The sequence below is a fragment of the Heteronotia binoei genome, chromosome 9 (assembly GCF_032191835.1).
Source record: "Heteronotia binoei isolate CCM8104 ecotype False Entrance Well chromosome 9, APGP_CSIRO_Hbin_v1, whole genome shotgun sequence".
Taxonomy (NCBI): Eukaryota; Metazoa; Chordata; class Lepidosauria; order Squamata; family Gekkonidae; genus Heteronotia; species Heteronotia binoei.
In genome coordinates this window covers 7646386-7665013 of record NC_083231.1, presented here as the reverse complement: position 1 = coordinate 7665013, position 18628 = coordinate 7646386, and the positions used below count along the sequence as shown (strand labels likewise).

The 18628-nt window shown below is 47.8% G+C and overlaps 1 protein-coding gene and 1 non-coding gene across 2 annotated transcripts in view; both read right to left on the bottom strand.

Annotated features, from left to right (window-relative positions):
* Window positions 1-6207: 6207 nt before the first annotated feature.
* LAP3 (leucine aminopeptidase 3) overlaps window positions 6208-18628 on the bottom strand; it is a 35670-nt gene continuing 23249 nt past the window's right edge. The window contains exons 8-13 of the mRNA XM_060247276.1: window positions 18144-18268; window positions 15994-16082; window positions 12432-12534; window positions 11568-11647; window positions 9143-9252; window positions 6208-6771 (exon numbers count right to left, since the gene is read on the bottom strand). Coding sequence (XP_060103259.1) covers window positions 6576-6771; window positions 9143-9252; window positions 11568-11647; window positions 12432-12534; window positions 15994-16082; window positions 18144-18268 — 703 coding nt within the window. The 3' untranslated portion in view covers window positions 6208-6575. The remainder of the gene's footprint in view (window positions 6772-9142; window positions 9253-11567; window positions 11648-12431; window positions 12535-15993; window positions 16083-18143; window positions 18269-18628) is intronic.
* TRNAP-GGG (transfer RNA proline (anticodon GGG)) lies at window positions 10980-11051 on the bottom strand. The gene has a single exon. It is a non-coding gene; the product is annotated as a tRNA-Pro (tRNA).

Below are 18628 nucleotides of genomic sequence, written 5' to 3'. Positions count from 1 at the left end.
TGCCAAGTCCAATTCAAGACATATCTGGGGACTTTGGGGGTGGAGCCAGGAAACTTTGGAGGTGGAGCCAGGAGACTTTGGGGCGGAGCCAGGAGCGAGGGTGTGACAAGCATCACTGAACTCCAAAGAGAGTTGTGGCCGTCACATTTAAAGGGACTCGGCTCCTTTTCAATGCCTTCCCTCCACTGGAAATAATGGATAGCCCCAGATACCCACAGATCAATTCTCCGTTATACTCTATAGGAATCGGTCTCCATAGGGAATAACGGGAGTGCCAGCAGCCATTTTCCTCCCCCCACCCCCGCTTTCTGATGACCCTAAAGCAGGGGGAGGGCCTCTAAACCAGGGGATCCCCTGCCTCCACCTAGAGATTGGCAACCCTAGATGAGGGTCTTCAAAACCCAGCCAGTCACAAGAAGGGGGAGGCCAGAGGCAGTGGGAAGGTGGTGCAGCAGGGGCAAGTGGACACGGAGGCAGGCAGCTCAGAGGCAGGCTGGCCTGGGTGCCCCAAGGAACCAGAGGCAAGTGAATCCAGTGACCGAGGCATGGCACGTGCAGCAGGTGTGGAGGGCGCAGGGCAAAGAAGAAGAAGATATTGGATTTATATCCCGCCCTCCGCTCCAAAGAGTCTCAGAGCGGCTCACAATCTCCTTTCCCTTCCTCCCCCACAACAGACACCCTGTGAGGAAGATGAAGATATTGGATTTATATCCCGCCCTCCACTCCGAAGAGTCTCAGAGCGGCTCACAATCTCCTTTCCCTTCCTCCCCCACAACAGACACCCTGTGAGGAAGATGAAGATATTGGATTTATATCCCACCCTCCACTCCGAAGAGTCTCAGAGGGGCTCACAATCTCCTTTCCCTTCCTCCCCCACAACAGACACCCTGTGAGGTAGATGAAGATATTGGATTTATATCCTGCCCTCCACTCCGAAGAGTCTCAGAGCGGCTCACAATCTCCTTTCCCTTCCTCCCCCACAACAGACACCATGTGAGGTAGATGAAGATATTGGATTTATATCCCACCCTCCACTCCGAAGAGTCTCAGAGGGGCTCACAATCTCCTTTCCCTTCCTCCCCCACAACAGACACCCTGTGAGGTGGATGAAGATATTGGATTTATATCCCGCCCTCCACTCCAAAGAGTCTCAGAGCGGCTCACAATCTCCTTTCCCTTCCTCCCCCACAACAGACACCCTGTGAGGTAGATGAAGATATTGGATTTATATCCCACCCTCCACTCCGAAGAGTCTCAGAGGGGCTCACAATCTCCTTTCCCTTCCTCCCCCACAACAGACACCCTGTGAGGTAGATGAAGATATTGGATTTATATCCCGCCCTCCGCTCCAAAGAGTCTCAGAGCGGCTCACAATCTCCTTTCCCTTCCTCCCCCACAACAGACACCCTGTGAGGTAGATGAAGATATTGGATTTATATCCCGCCCTCCACTCCAAAGAGTCTCAGAGCGGCTCACAATCTCCTTTACCTTCCTCCCCCACAACAGACACCCTGTGAGGTGGGTGGGGCTGGAGAGGGCTCTCACAGCAGCTGCCCTTTCAAGGACAACCTCTGCCAGAGCTATGGTTGACCCAAGGCCATTCCAGCAGGTGCAAGTGGAGGAGTGGGGAATCAAACCCGGTTCTCCCAGATAAGAGTCCGCACACTTAACCACTACACCAAACTGGCTCTCCAAAGGCTGGTCAGGACATCCCCAGCTGACTTGGACTGAAGTGCTGAGCCAGGAGTGACCAGGGTGAATAAAAATCAATGATTTTTTTTTAAATAAAAAAAATCGGATTTTTAAAAATTTAAATCGGATTTTTTAAATAAAAAGCTTTTTGAGGAAAATATATTATCGTCCAAAGGTTATTCCATCATGAAACAAGGATTACTTTTTAATTGTGAAGCGTAATAAGGCTGTATATTCATGCGATGTTTAAATTTTTTGGCAATAAATTCTATTCATCCATTCACAATGTCATGCTCTTCCAGGGGTTTCTGTAGGATTACTGGGCAGTTTCTCCGTCTACAAGACATTATCACAGAACACAGATGCTTGGTTTTGCAGTTCTCAAAACTTTAATTTGTTTCTGCAGAGATGGCATGCCTCTTCTACACAGCACAAATGTTATAAAATGAACAGTTGAGGAAAAGACCTTAATCTCATTGTTCTACAAACCTATGCACACAGAATCAACCCCTTAAGTGCTAAGTTTCAAAAAGTTCAATGAATAGAAAAAGACTGCTTGGAGTGGAATAGATTTGCGCAAGAAGAAACTGAAGTGTGAGGAGGGAGGGGCAGGCAGTAGAAACGAAAGTGAAACTTTTTGAGAATACTCCAGAAGTACAGCAGAAAAGTTGTTCAGATACGAATGATTAATCTATTAAACTGGAGATAATTCACCTCGCAATCATTTCATAATTGCCTATCTATAATGTGTTTCTAATAGTATTTAAAAATCAATATTTTTAATATAACTGTAAAACTAATATGAGCAGTTATTCTAAAAATGAAATCTTCATCTAATTGTGAATATTAAGGTTATACCAGCAAAAATGAGTCTTTACGTAGAAAACTATGATTTAAAGCAAGTCTTACTGACTAGTGATTTAAATCAAACCCACCCTGGGAGAGACCCCAAACAGGAGGGCACTAGAGGTTGTTACAGGGGCGGAGACTTTTCAATTTCCCCAGGGGGGCTGGGCTGGGGCCCAGCCAGGGACATTTGATTCAATGACATAATAGGGAGGAGCCAGTGACATCACAGGGAGGGGCCTCCATTATCACTACCTATGAATTTATAGAGAAGCTCCCTCCCCATAAATTTAGGGAGCACCCCCCCCCAACAATGCCCATGGACCGGGCCAAACCGAGAAAAAGGTGGGAGTTGGCCAGTGGTTATAGTGGTATCTCAGAGGTCTCTTGCTGTGTCCTGTTTTTGAAATTCACTTTTAGAATAGTCACTTTAAGATCTGCAAATATACATATCATCCGCAGAGGACAAACTAATGGTCACAAATTTGACAGTAAAAGGCAATACAGAAAAGCTTTAGGGGAACATTTCCCTTCCCCCCGCTGTTTTCTGATAACCCCGAAGCACAATCTCCTTTACCTTCCCCCCCCCCCCCCGCCCCCAACAGACACCTTTGAGGTAGGTTGGGCTAAGAGAGCTCTTACAGCAGTTGCCCTTTCAAAGACAACTCCTACAAAAGTGATGATTGACCCAAGGCCATTCCAGCAGCTGCAAGTGGAGGAGTGCGGAATCAAACCCGGTTCTCCCAGATAAGAGTCCGTGCACTTAACTACTGCACCAAACTGGCTGTCACCAACTGAGCTCAGTATATGCTACAGTTTACAGCTGCTGCTGATACCGGGGCTTGACACCTAAATCATTCAGTTTTCACTTATACTCAGAAACCAAACTTTCATTTCATTTCATGTATTCAACGTATCCTGCCCTCCCCACAAAATGGGCTCAGGATGGCTCACGTCATAAAACCAAGAGCAGCAAAACAATCAATAAGACCAATAATTAATAGCAAAAAAAAAGGTTCATGTCAGATAAAATAAGTGTGTGTGCAATCTAAATGAAACAGTGTACATGCACACAAAAGCTGATGCCCAGAATAAAACTTGGTTGGTTCTTAAAGGTGCCACTGGCCTCAAATTTGTTCTTAAAGACCTCAGATCTTCATGGCCACACTCAATCTCACTTTCCCCCCAAATGTAAATTGGAACCAAGCAAGTATTTTGAATTCACCACCAATGTTCCCTCTAAGCTGCAGAGTCTTGTGAGCAAAAACTCTGTGAGCTACTGGCATTAAAGTTGTGAGCTACTGCATAAATTATTGTGCTCTAGGGCCATTTTTACTGAGCTAAGACAAAAATGTGTGAGCTGGAGGCTAAAAATCTGTGAGTAGCTCACGCTAACTCAGCTTAGAGGGGACACTGTCCACCAAAGAGCCTGCAGTCTGACTGTTGGTGCATTAAAAGTGGAGGGGAAGGAGTGTCACTATTATCTTGGCAATTGCTGCCCTATCCAAGGCTGATTGGTTCATCGTATTTTCCACCTCATGAGATTTTCAAGGCAAGAGAAGCAGTAGCTCAATTAGCATTTCTAAGGAGCTAAGCTTGGGTTGTAAAGTCATAAAGTCATTCACTGACTTTGAAGCTCAGAGGGAAAAAATCCATTCATGCCTTTGAAGCCCCAGGTCCTGTGTTGATTGCCCAGTGGGGGCTTAGCCCCGGGTGGGAAAATCCGGGAAGGGGGCTGAAGCCCCCCCCACGTACTTTACGCCTATGGGTTGTTACACCCCGGTAGGCACAGGTACTGACAGGCTAAGGAGGAACTGTGGTGGGACCCAACCCTAGGAGCATTCCTGGGTTCCCAGTCTGAAGCCCTCATCATCAAAGCCTTGCCCTCCCTGCTCATATAACTTGATATTCCCGGCGTTGAAACCAGAACCAGTTCAATTTTGGAAGGCCCCAAGCGGAGAATGTCTAGCATCCCTACGCCCACCTCCCTTTCCACCCTCTGCATTCTTCCCCTGCTGACGAGCCTTCCTTTCATCACCATCCCCCACAGCTGCCCACACATTCCTGCAAGCCCTCTGCCTGATGGAGCTGCTCTGCACCAACTGCTGGTTCCTCCCCAAGGACATGCTGGACATTGTTAACTCCGCGTGCCAGAGGATCCGGGAGGGAAAGGGCTAAGAGAATTCTCATGGGTTACACGTTGAGCCTCGTTGGCTGTTAGCTGCCTTCTTTTTCTCATCTTATATAGGACCTCTCTTCTCTTTCTTACCTGGGCTTGGAGCTGTAGCGAGCAGACCTTCTTGAAGTCTGTTCACAATAACTTAAATGTCCCTACATGAATATAACCCCAAGTGGGCATTCCGAATAAAACTTTGTTGGTCTTAAAGGTGCAGTTGACTCCTACTTTGTTCTACATGAATACGTCACGTTATATGTGTGTCTATTTTTGAAAGTAAAATTTCTTTCTCTTGTTACCGTTGGAGTCAGACCCTCTTTGTGATTGGTATGAACAGCATTTTCCCCCTACTTGGAAAATGTGGTGGATAAGGGGTACTGCATTAAGCTTTGGTGCTTTCAAGGCGGATGAGCTTTTTTTACATAGTATAACAGGCTGCATGCTTGGCTGGGGGCATGGGCAGTGGAGAGGGGTGGGCGGCAGAAGGGGCACGTGGTTGGGCAGGGTTGGAGGCAGTGGGTACCTCAGGGTATTGATCCCAGCCCTGCCCGCAGCCTTCACCCCACCACCTCCAGCTGTCTTGTCTCCAATGACTTTGCCCTTTTCCCCCTCATTGCCCTGACACCTTGAACTGACTTTAAGAACCGCTTTGTGCCACATCTCCCTCCAATCACATCTTTCCCTTGACGTTTCTTGCACTCCTTTGCTGAAATTAATCTGAAATGGCTGCATATTCTTCACCCCTCTACTTTCACTGTAAGTTCAGTGCAGGCAGTGGTCTTTATCATACACCCTATAAGTCAGGAGTGTCAAACATGTGGCCCAGGGGCCGAATCAGGCCCCCAGAGGGCTCCTATCAGGCCCCCGAGCACTGGCTGTCGTCTGCTTCCTTCTCCTTTTCTCTTGCTTCCTTCTGAATCACAGCTTGCTCCATTGCACAGGAGCTACAGAGCAGTCTCTATTTTCTCCATTGGCTGAGACTGTTCCCTTGGGAAGAAAGGGGGGGGAGGCAGAGCTACTGAACCAAGTCTCTCTTCCTTCTATTGGCTGAGGCTCCCCTCCCAGTCCCCTGGGGAAGGAGGGAAAGAGCCAGAGCTTCCTTTGCCCAGTTCCCCAGATCCCACAAAGTACCTTTAAGATCAACAAGCGCTAATGTTTTAAGCATGTTTTAAGATTTTTTTTTAAACTTTTATCGTGTTTGTGTCCTTTATACCTGGCATTACATTTTACGACACGCATGGCCCGGCTCGACAAGGTCTCATTTATGTCAGATCTGGCCCTCAAAACAAATCAGCTAGACACCCCTGCTTAAGCACTGTGCTCATAGAGGATGCTCCAGCAACAGCAGCACTCACGTCACATTAGACTGAAGAGAGATGTGGACACAGTAATGTTCCATCTTTGCTCCCGTCCCTTTCAATATTGCGCCAGGACAGCTGTGAACAACCTTTCTCAAAGCCGAGGTTATGAATCAATACTCAGGACTCAGGAGGTTTCGCAGTTCAATTTATTGCCTGTGACAGATTTATAGTCCTGGTTTCCAAGTCTGATTGCGATCGCTGCGTCAGTACTAAGTGTACAAAAACAGCTCTGAGATGTCTTGTTGGCATAACAAAAAAAAAGGGGGGGGGACACAAGAGATCTTTGTTTGGTGAGGGCCTTTTACAAATGAATTTGTAGTCCATCATTATAAGGTTTTTTTTTTTTTTAATTTGCAGCAAACACCGTGTTGTCCTTGGCGTATTTTGGTCGACAATCTACACCCACGCGGACATTAGCTCATTTCGGAATCAGTTCCAGGATTAACCAAAGAACTGATTTTTAAGGCTGGTGGTTACACAATGGTAGATCTAGCCACTTCCTAGAGGCTTTTCTTGTCTCGGCTCAGTTGGGTGATGAGCTCGACTAGGGTCCGCGTGGGCCGCCCCGCCATGCCTTTGCGAAGGTACGGCACTTCGTCTTTATTTTCCATCACACCGGCAATATCCAGGTGAGCCCAGTGAGGGGCGGTTACAAATTCTTTCAAGAAGGCAGCAGCTGTGCATGCACCACCAGATCTGACAGGAAAGACAAAGCACGACCGTTATTAAGGTAAAAGATAAAAAGTCCCCTGTGCAAGCACTGAGTCGTTATCTACCCATGGGGTGACATCACATCAGGACATTTTCTTGGCAGGCTTTTTATGGGGTGGTTTGCCATTGCCTTCCCCAGTCACCTACACTTCCTCCCCAGCAAGCTGGGGACTGGAGAGCCAGTTTGGTGTAATGGTTAAGTATGCGGACTCTTATCTGGGAGAACCGGGTTTGATTCCACACTCCTCCACTTGCACCTGCTAGCATGGCCTTGGGTCAGCCATAGCCCTGGCAGAGGTTGTCCTTGAAAGGGCAGCTGCTGTGAGAGCCCTCTCCAGCCCCACCCACCTCACAGGGTGTCTGTTGTGGGGGAGGAAGGGAAAGGAGATTGTGAGCCGCTCTGAGACTCTTCGGAGTGGAGGGCGGGATAGAAATCCAATATCTTCTATTTTCTTCTTCTTCTCATTTTACCGACCTCGGAAGGATGGAAGGCTGAGTCAACCTGGAGCCGGCTACCTGAACCCAGCTTCTGCTGGGATCAAACTCAGGTCGTGAGCAGAGCTTGGACTGCGATACTGCAGCTTACCATTCTGCATCATGGAGAGCTCTCATTACTGTTATTAGTCCTCTTTAACTATTTACTTAAGAGTGAAGAATCTTGCATCGTACATTTATTAATTTATTAGACATTTATTAATTTAGAAAATGTGTGCCCCCTCTCCAAGGAACTTGCCTGATGCGGCTTGCAAAACAAAATGCAAAACACTGTAAGCTATTAACTTAAATGCAGCAGTAAAAACCCAGCCAAGGCATAAAAATGTTAAAATAAGGAGCCAGGTCAAATGAGTCTTGGGAAGTTCCTAAGGTGGAAACAGACTATGATGCTACGAGGTCATGGGTAATACAAAATGTTTTGGCCTGGCATGTAAAAGATGGTAGGGTAGCTGCCAGGCAAGCCTCCTGGGGAAAGGTGAGGTGCCACCACTGAAAAAGCCCTGTCTCTGTTTCTCCAACCACTTCACCTTTGAAAACGGAGACAGAGAGAGAGGAAGATACTACCTGGAAGGCTGAACAGTTTGCAGGGGGAAGTGGTCCTTCAAGTACCTCAACCCCAAGCCATTTAAAGCTTTAAAAGTAAGAAACAGCTATCTGAATTGTGCCCAGAAACATATGGGCAGCCTGTGCAGATCTTTCTGTACCAGCCTGATACCAGAGACACGGGTTTACACAGCTACAGTTTAGAAACCAAACCAGCATTTCAGCTTCCAGATGTAAAAGCCACAGATACCTGTTGTTTAAGATTTCCATCCGCTTGGCTTTGATCCTATCTTTGTGGGGCAACAAACAGCCTGTGTGGGCAGAGGGGGCTCCCAAATAAGAGGTTTACAAGATTATGCACAGGATAGAGAAGGCAGAGAAAGAAGTACTTTTCTCCCTTTCTCACAATATGAGATCTTGTGGACTCTCAATGAAATTGCTGAGCAGTCAAGTTAGAACGGAGAAAATATATGAACATATGAAGTTGCCTTCTACTGAATCAGACCCTCCGTCCATCAGTCAGTATTGTCTACTCAGACTGGCAGCAGCTCTCCAGGGTATCAAGCTGAGGTTTTTCACGCCTGCTTGCCTGGACCCTTTTTAGTTGGAGATGCCGGAGATTGAACCTGGGACCTTCTGCTTACCAAGCAGATGCTCTACCACTGAGCCATCGTCCCTCCCCAAGGAAGTCCTTCTTCACCCAAAGGGTGATTAATACATGGAATTCACTGCCACAGGAGATGGTGGTGGCTGCAAGCATAGCCAGCTTCAAGAGGGGATAAACATATGGAGCGGAAGTCCATCAGGGGCTATTGGTCACAGCTTATCGTTGGAACTCTTTGTCTGGGGCAAGTGATGTTCTGTATTCCTGGTGCTTGGGAGGGGCAACAGTGTGAGAACTTCTAGTGTCCTGCCCCCACTGATGGACCTCCTGATGGCACCTGGGTTTATTTGGCCACTGTGTGACACAGAGTGTTGGACTGGATGGGCCATTGGCCTGATCCAACAGGGCTTCTCTTATGTTCTTAAACACCGATGGCAATTCAGACTTTGCACTGACCCACAGTTTCTCCTGATTTGCAGGGTACATTTCTTGAAGTAAACTGCCTTGCCTCTAGCCACTGTCCCACTTGAATGCAAATCCAAACATGCTCTTTAAGCTACTCTTGTCTGCGTGGCTTGAGAGTCCCTCTAAGTTCCCTCCTCATGGACTGCATCTTCTCACTCTTCTTATTCCTGTCTGACACAAGGACTCAAAGGAGAAGTTTAGTATAAGCAGCAGCGACTACAGATTCCTTATTTCGGTTTAGAAACATACCTGTATTTCCCAATGTTGTTGAGATCAGCAAGTGGAGCATCCGTCACCTGCTTGGTGTAATGTTCATAGAGAGGCATTCTCCAGACACGGTCCCCAGTCACAACGCTAGCCTGTAGAGAAAGCATCAATATGGCACTGTGAGCTAAAGGAAGTCAAGAGGGTGGATCCTACTCCCATCCCGCCATTCCACCAAATAAAGTCTGAGGCCTTTCTCCAAGTGCTGAAAGAGTCGCTTAAGTTGGAGGAAACTCCCTAAGCTCCTCACTCGCTGGAGTGGCAGGACAGAGGTCAGATCTACTCAGGGCTTTTTTGTAGCAGGAACTCCTTTGCATATTAGGCCACACACCTCTGATGTAGCCAGTCCTCCAGGACAGAGATGGCCAAACTTGCTTAGCGTAACAGCCACATAGAATAAACGTCAGATGTTTGAGAGCCACAAGACGGTGGCTCAGTGGCAGAGCATCTGCTTGGTAAGCAGAAGGTCCCAGGTTCAATCCCTGGCATCTCCCAAAAAAGGGTCCAGGCAAATAAGTGTGAAAAACCTCAGTTGGAGACCCTGGAGAGCCGCTGCCAGTCTGAGTAGACAGTACTGACTTTGATGGACCAAGGGTCTGATTCAGTAGAAGGCAGCTTCATATGCTCATATGTTCAAGACATGAATGTCGGATGTTTGAGAGCCACAAAACGGAAGGAAGGAGAGGCGGAAAGAAAGTACAGTATTTTTTGCACCATAAGACTCACTTTCCCCCCCCAAAAAAGTGGAGGGAAAGGTAACTTTAAATGCATTCTCCAAGCCACTGGCTGACTTGGTGTGGCAAAGTGATTTAAAGAGACGAATGCCTTCTCCAAGTCAGCCAATGGGGAGGTGGGGGCTTCAAGAACCACATGATATGTGTGAAAGCCACATGTGGCTCCCGAGCAGCAGTTTGGCCACCCCTGCTCCAGGAGCTTACAGTAGGCCCTGTTAGTAAAGCCCCAGTAAGCTCTTGAAGGATTGGCTACATAAGAGGGGTGTGGCCTAATATGCAAAGGATCTCCTGCTACAAAAAAAGTCCTGGGTGTACTTAAAACCTTTCCATGGGTACCGGACAAGATGGAGTCATGATTCTGATCTGATCCCGGAGCTTAGGCTCGCTGGCTAATGACTCCCATACACACACACGATATCCCCTGGAACAAAGCGTTTGTCTCCTTTCTATCTGGCTCAGAGTTTGCATGAAACAATCAAATGTGCTTGGAAAATCCTGTGTCCGAATCCCCTTTGAATGTATGACTTGAAACTCGATCGGCACACGGTGGAGAACAAGGTTAGTGGGAAGGAACTGCTGGAACGCTGAGGTGGGAGGAAGGACTGGCCAAAGGAAGCATTTCTTTACACAGCGTGCAGTTAAATTTGTGAACTCGCTGCCACAGGGTGTGGTCAAGGCCGCCAACTTGGAGGGCTTTAAAAGGGGAAGTGCGCGCATTCACGGAGGCCAAGGCTACGAGTGGCTAGAAATCATGATGGGGATCTACTCCCTCCAGTACCAGAGGCAGTACACTGCCTTGAATCAGTTGCTAGAGAACACAGGGGGGATGTTGCTGCTGCTGCCGCCGTCTGCCTGTTTCTGGACTTCCTAGTTAAGTTGCTGGTTGGCCACAGTGCGAACAGAACACTGGACTTGATTCTTATGTTCCCGCCACTTTTGACTGCAGGTGAACATATGAACATATGAAGCTGCCTTCTACTGAATCAGACCTTTGGTCCATCAAAGTCAGTATTATCTTCTCAGACTGGCAGCAGCTCTCCAGGGTCTCAAGCTGAGGTTTTTCACACCTATTTGCCTGGACCCTTTTTTGGAGATGCCAGGGATTGAACCTGGGACCTTCTGCTTCCCAAGCAGATGCTCTACCACTGAGCCACAGCCCCATTCATGGCTCTCCAGGGTCTCAAGCTGAGGTTTTTCACACCTATTTGCCTGGACCCTTTTTTGGAGATGCCGGGGATTGAACCTGGGACCTTCTGCTTCCCAAGCAGATGCTCTACCGCTGAGCCACCGTCCCTCCCACAGTGGAGGACTGTGTTTTTGAAATGGCTCCCATACCTGAAAAGCTCTCCGCCCACAGAAAGCCAGCACAGCGGACAGAGAGACATTTTGAAAAGGAGGAATCTAAGAAGCGCCTTGTCAAATTGGATCCAAGAGCTTCTGCTGGTCCCCCTCTTTATCCCCAGCGTGACCAGGCAGATTCCCACAGCCAGATTACCCACGGGACACGCCACTTGTCCCAGGATCTGGTCATGCAAGAGGCCTCCCATCTCCAGTTCTGTGTTACGTTTCCAAGGCTTCTGACTGATCTGTCCTCCACAAAGACCTTGAAGCCTCCAAGCCAGTAGCCACTGCCTTCCCTTGTGGGCCACAAAGTTGTTATTTGTCCTATGACTGACCTCGTACAGCTGATCCCACAGCTTTTTCGAATTGGTAAAAACCCCCGTGGCTGCAGATCCCAGCGCAATATCCATGGCACCTAGAGAAGAGCAGAGAGCCCCAATTACTGATCTGGTTTTCCCCCATAGGGTGAGAGGAGCATCTCTTGGGCTCTCTCTTTACTTCTAGTCATGATTTGATAACGTCAACGTCAACATCACACCTTTATTGGCGTAACCGAAAGAAATACACAGAAACTTGTCAGCCAGACAACAAGCAATCCAATCTATCTGTTCAAAGCAGGGCGCTTTTTTTTGTAGAAGGAACTCCTTTGCATGTTAGACCACAACCCCTGATGTAGCCAATCCTCCTGGAGCTTACAGTAGGCCCTGTACTAAGAGCCCTGTAAGCTCTTGGAGGATTGGCTACATCAGGGGTGCGTGGCCTAATATGCAAAGGGGTTCCTGCTACAAAGAAAGCCCTGATTCAAAGCATAAAAGATGGAACCCTGCAAGCACCTCACAGGCCAACGGCAAAGCAGAAACGCCCCCAACACTCCTTTCTGAGACTGATCCCCAGAGAGGACTCAACCCACCACAGCATGCCCCCCCCCCAGTCCCAGGATCAAGAGGCAGTTGAGTAGGATACTAGGGTATTGAGGGCCACTGAGAGAGCCACACTCACACTCCCCTGCCTAGTTCTCAGGAGAGGGCGTCAACCAAGGCAGCCAAAGCAACCTCTGTTCCAAAGCCTGGCCTGCAGCCAGACTGAAATGGCTCCAGAAAAATCAGCTTCTCCCAAGAACCCCTGAATTGGTCACAGTTCAGCAGGTACTCGGGGACCACAAAGGATGGAAACCACAAACAAATGAAAAGGTACAATACCTGTTAATGTCGCAGCATCCACGATGGCCCTTGGATTAAAGCTGTGTGCATAGAAAAGAGCATCCGCCAAGATCAGCCTTCCCTCTGCATCCGTGTTATCGATCTTTCGCCGCCAGAGGAACAAGGGAGAAAAGGTTAGATCCTCTTTTTTATTGAAGATGAAGAAGATGAAGATATTGGATTTATATCCCACCCTCCACTCCGAAGAGTCTCAGAGCGGCTCACAATCTCCTTTCCCTTACCCCCCACAACAGACACCCTGTGAGGTAGATGAAGATATTGGATTTATATCCCGCCCTCCACTCCAAAGAGGCTCAGAGCGGCTCACAATCTCCTTTCCCTTCCTCCCCCACAACAGACACCACGTGAGGTAGATGAAGATATTGGATTTATAACCCGCCCTCCAGTCCAAAGAGTCTCAGAGCGGCTCACAATCTCCTTTCCCTTCCTCCCCCACAACAGACACCCTGTGAGGTAGATGAAGATATTGGATTTATATCCCGCCCTCCACTCCAAAGAGGCTCAGAGCGGCTCACAATCTCCTTTCCCTTCCTCCCCCACAACAGACACCCTGTGAGGTAGATGAAGATATTGGATTTATATCCCGCCCTCCACTCCGAAGAGGCTCAGAGCGGCTCCCAATCTCCTTTCCCTTCCTCCCCCACAACAGACACCACATGAGGTAGATGAAGATATTGGATTTATATCCCGCCCTCCACTCTGAAGAGGCTCAGAGCAGCTCACAATCTCCTTTCCCTTCCTCCCCCACAACAGACACCACGTGAGGTAGATGAAGATATTGGATTTATATCCCGCCCTCCACTCCGAAGAGGCTCAGAGCGGCTCACAATCTCCTTTCCCTTCCTCCCCCACAACAAACACCCTGTGAGGTAGATGAAGATATTGGATTTATATCCCACTTTCCACTCCGAAGAGTCTCAGAGCGGCTTACAATCTCCTTTCCCTTCCTCCCCCACAACAGACACCCTGTGAGGTGGGTGGGGCTGGAGAGGGCTCTCACAGCAGCTGCCCTTTCAAGGACAACCTCTCCCAGAGCTATGGCTGACCCAAGGCCATTCCAGGAGGTACAAGTGGAGGAGTGGGGAATCAAACCCGGTTCTCCCAGATAAGAGTCCGCACACTTAACCACTACACCAAACTGGCTCTCCATTATTGGGCCATCGTCGTAACATTATTTCAGCGTGCCACAAGGGACAAAGCCCTGGCCTGGGCAGCCCCGGCTAGCTTGATGATCTCATCAGACCTCAGAAGGAAGCAGGGTCAGCACTGGTCGGTACTTGGAGGGGAGACCACCGAGGAAGCCCAGGGTCATGACCCAGAGGCAGGCAACCACTTCTGTTCCTCTCTGGCCTTGAAAACCCCACCGGTTGCCATAAATCAGCTTGACAGCAAAAATAACACCACCACCACTAGGGAGAAAAATATATAACCAATCTTCTTGTTTGGAAAGCACAATTTGAGCTTTTAGGGTTTTTCCCACGCACTATCCCCAAACACCTTAACTGCTACCTGTAAAGCAGAACTCATATGCCACAGATGGGGGGGGGGCAGAGCCCCAAAGCTACTGAATAGGGGTCAATCCATGCAGAACGTAAGCTTTCGTGCGCTCTCTAAGCACACTTCATCAGACGAGGGGATCAGGTATTGTGGCTGGAATGCATGCAGTTTGCTGATTAAGAGGGCAAACTAACTGATCACATGGTCACATGAAACAGTGTGGCTTGGCCATTTGGTCTGGAGAGCCATGAAAGCCTGTTATGGCTCTCCAGACCAAATGGCCAAGCCACACTGTTTTATGTGACCATGTGATCAGTTAGTCTGCCCTCTCAATCAACCAACTGCATGCATTCCAGCCACAAGACCTGATCCCCTCGTCTGATGAAGTGTGCTTAGAGAGCGCACGAAAGCTTACATTCGAAATAAAACTTGGTTGGTCTTAAAGGTGAAACTTGACTCCTGCTTTGTTCAACGGCTTCAGACCAACACGGCTGCCCATCTGGATCTAATCCATGCAGAAGAATGAAGTAGACGAATGGAGAATAGCATTTTGAGGGGGTTTTTTTGGAGGGGAGGGATGCATTTAAAAAAAAAAAATTCTATGCATAAGAACTTCTATTGTTAAAAAGACTAGCCCAGAAACTAAAAGAACACACTACAAACCCAATTGAATTACTAAAAACCCAGTTAATCCACTATGAAAAATCTTGTTGATTACATTTCTATATGAAATCACATGTAGATTAAAGAAACATCAGTGGATTTAAAATAACTGTGAGTCCCTTTAAAAAATGTTGTTAAGCGCTTTGGCCTGACTGTGACTTTAATCTGCCGATGTTTCTTTAATCTACATGTGATTTCATATATGAATGTAATTGACAATATTTTCCATAGTGGATTAACAAGGTTCTTAGCAATTCAATCAGGGGTTTGCAGTGTAATCTTTTAGCTATTTTTCTGTGGTGTTCTCCTAGTGTAGGCTTTAGCCCAGAAGTTAAGTAGGGTCAGCCCTGATTAGTTTTTGTGTGGGAGACCACCAAGGAAGGCCAATTTGAGCAAGGTCACGATGCACAGGCAAGCAAACCCAAATAACTTTTGAATCAAGTGTTCCCTCTAAGCTGGGTTAGTGTGGGCTAGCTCACAGATTTTTGGCCTCCAACTCACACCTTTTTGTCTTCGCTCAGGAAAGATGACCCCAGAGCACAATAATTTATTCAGTAGCTCACAACTTGAATGCCAGCAGCTCACAAAGGAGAATTTCTGCTCACAAGACTCCATGGCTTCGAGGGAACATTGTTTTGAACATCTCTTGCTTTGAAAACCCCACTGGGGGGTTACCCATAAATCAACTGCAACTTGACAGCAAAACCCCCCCAAAACTAATGCATCAAAGAAAAAAATTTAAGTGCTTGTTCTAGCTGTCTACTTATAAGCACTCTTTTAGGCTAGGAAACATTTGGAAAGAATTGCAGGGACGGGCAGTAGGACATAAATCTAATAAATGGTACATTATTTACAACGCGGATTCTCACCAGCAGTCTGTTGAGCAATATTCTATTGTGCTATGCAGGGCTTTCTTTGTAGCAGGAACTCCTTTTCATATTAGGCCACCCACAGCAATCCTCCAAGAGCTTACAGGACTCTTCTTACAGGGCTTACTGTATGCTCCAGAAGGATTGGCTACAGGAGGGGTGTGTGGCCTAATATGCAAAGGAGTTCCTGCTACAAAAAAAAGCCCTGGTGCGATGTCATTTTGCTTCTCATATATACGAGGCCTGAGTGTGTGATTCAGACGGTATTTCAATCAGGGACATCTGAGCTCACCTATTACCGCACTCTAAAAGCTGCCACTTTGACAGATAAAGCATCCGCAAGGCCAAACACCAGGCCTGTAAAAACAGGGACTTCTATCTAGCGTCCACCAAGACCAGATTTTCTCTACAGGGGTTGATCTCCAAGGGAAACTGCTTTCGCTGCTCAGAGTCAACAGACCCCTGCTTCCGTTGCGCAAGCAGTCAGGGAACAGCCTCTTGAAAACACCAACCTGAATCGTCTTCCCGCTCTTGGCCCTCACGACATCTCCGGGCTTGTTTGCCTTCCCACTGGGCAAGTTTTCACACAGAGGTGCCAAACCTGAGATGGAAAAAAATAAATGGTTTATCGCTGTCAGACATCGCAATCACGGCAATATTTTCACATCGCAATTTGCGCCGTTTATGACAGCGGGTGCGATTGCAGTTGTCTTCTGAGAGCTGCCGTCCTCTTTTGGCGCCCAGCTACTGAAATGCTCTGCTGGGGATCATTAGGAAGGGGACTGAAAACAAAGCAGCCCCTGCCCCCTGTATACATCTGTGGCGTGGCCTCACTAGAAATGCTGTGTTCAGTTCTGGTCACTGCACCTCAGAAATTAGAACATTGGAAAAGGTGCAAAAAAGAGCAAATAAAATTATTTAAGGAGATGAAATACCTTTCCTATGAGGATAGGTTAAAGAGGTTAGGGCTCTTTAGCTTGGCAAAATGACCACTGAGGGGTGACATGACAGACAGAAGTTTACAGAATTATGCATGGGACAGAGAAGGTAGGGAAAGAATTACTTTTCTCCTTTCCTCACAATACAAGAACGCGTGGGCACTCAATGAAATTAAGGAGCAGTAGGCTTAGAACGGATAAAAGGAAGTACTTCTTCACCCAAAGAGTAATTAACATGTGGAATTCCCTGCCACAGGAAGTGGTGGCAGCTATTTTATTTATTTTATTTATTTTATGACTTTTATCCCGCCCTTCCCAACAAGTGGCTCAGGGCGGCTTACAACACAAAAATATAACATAAATAGAAGTTAAAGATAACACATTTAAATTTAAATATTAAACCATTAAAAACATTAAAACATTTAAAACATTTGGCATTTAAACATTTAAAACATTGAGGCAGCGGACATCCAGTATAGCTACAAGCATAGCCAGCTTCAAGAGGAGATTAGATAAACATATGGAGCAGAGATCCATCAGTGGCTCTTAGCCCAGGGTACACATGGAACACTATGTCTGGAGTGGTCTGTCTTCTTGGTGCTTGGAGGAAGGCAATGGAGGGGTGGGTGGGCTTCTGGAGTTCTGACCCCACTGGTGGACCTCCTAGATGGCACCTGGGTTTTGGCCTTCACCTTTTTATGTGTATTTGAGCTTTGGTTTTAATTCTTTTAATAAGGCATAACCGGCAACCTGTGGAAACAGGCCCTCCTGGAAACTGCTGTGGTCGACAGACCCTAAAACAACCACCTTGGCCTCTCCTCGGCTCCTCGATCCTCCTTCCTGTCCTCTCTTTCACCTTGACTGGGATTCCGCAAACCTGTTTCACTAATGGTGACACCTTCTCCTCTGGCGCAAGTGGAAGAACCTTTTGTCTCAGGGGAAAAGCAGCTGGCACTGGAGGAAGACCCCAATGGTAGTGGAACTGGGCAGGGGGGTTCAGCTCCATGGGCTCAAGGTGAACAGCGTATTACCTCTTGACTTGCTTCCCACGTGTCCTGCCTTCTGAGATTAGTTGGGGGTGGGGGGGGGGAGCAACCAGGGAGAGGGCCTTCTTAGTCATGGCACCATATCTGAAACTTCCTTCCAAGGAGATTCACCTGTCCCCTTCTGTTGCCAGGGGAAGACACTGTTTCATCCGGTGTTCCCTCAGTGATCTTCCTGCCCTATGGTTTAATCGCTGCCTTTATGTTTCTGTATGGGTGTTTGAGGAGCCCCGTGGAGCAGAGTAGTAAAGCTGCAGTACTGCAGTCCGAGCTCTCTGCTCATGACCTGAGTTCAATACCACTGGAAGCTGGGTTCGGGTAGCCGGCTCCAGGTTGATTCAGCCTTCCATCCTTCCGAGGTCGGTAAAACGAGGACCCAGCTCGCTGGGGGGGAAAGCAATGGCAAACCGCCCCGTCAAAAAGTCTGCCGTGAAAACGTCGTGATGCGATGTCACCCCAGAGTCAGAAATGACTGGTGCTTGCACAGGGGACTCCCTTGACCTTTTTACGTGTATCTGAGCTTTGGTTTATAATTCTTTTAGTAAGGCAATTTTAAAAAATGATTTTTAAGACCTTTGTATGTTCCTAAGCGGTTAGACACCTGGTGGGGGCTGAAAGGCAGGGCACACATTTTGCAAATAGATAAATGCATTCTTCCCCGCCCCCTTCTTCTTCACTGACCAATCAGATTGATGGGGATCTTCAGCTGTGCCGCCGTCACGATGGCCGAGGAGATAGTGGCCGCTCCTCCCATATCAGCCCTCATGAGGTCCATGTTGGCAGATGGCTTGATGGAGATGCCGCCGCTAGAAACAAGGAATCACAGGGTTTAGTGAGCAACAGGATTTAATGAAAATGTGAATTACTGAGGGGTTGTACACACCCCTAACCAACATGCCATTTATTTTTTTCCCCTATTGTGTGGAGTAGTTTACCTCCTGAGCAGAACAGAACCGCTGCAATCTTAGAATGAGTGATGGGCAGAAGGCTGCTGCTAAACGGGGCTTCCTGTGCTAATGAGTGGTCGCTCACGCCCACAGCTTCAAGGGAACACAGATGGTGACCCTTTGCATTTTGCCAGTCCTGATCCTCCAAAGGCGCCAAATGCCTACAATTCATATCGGCCAATGATGTGGAAAGCCCTCCCAGAGGCCGTAAGAGCCCTG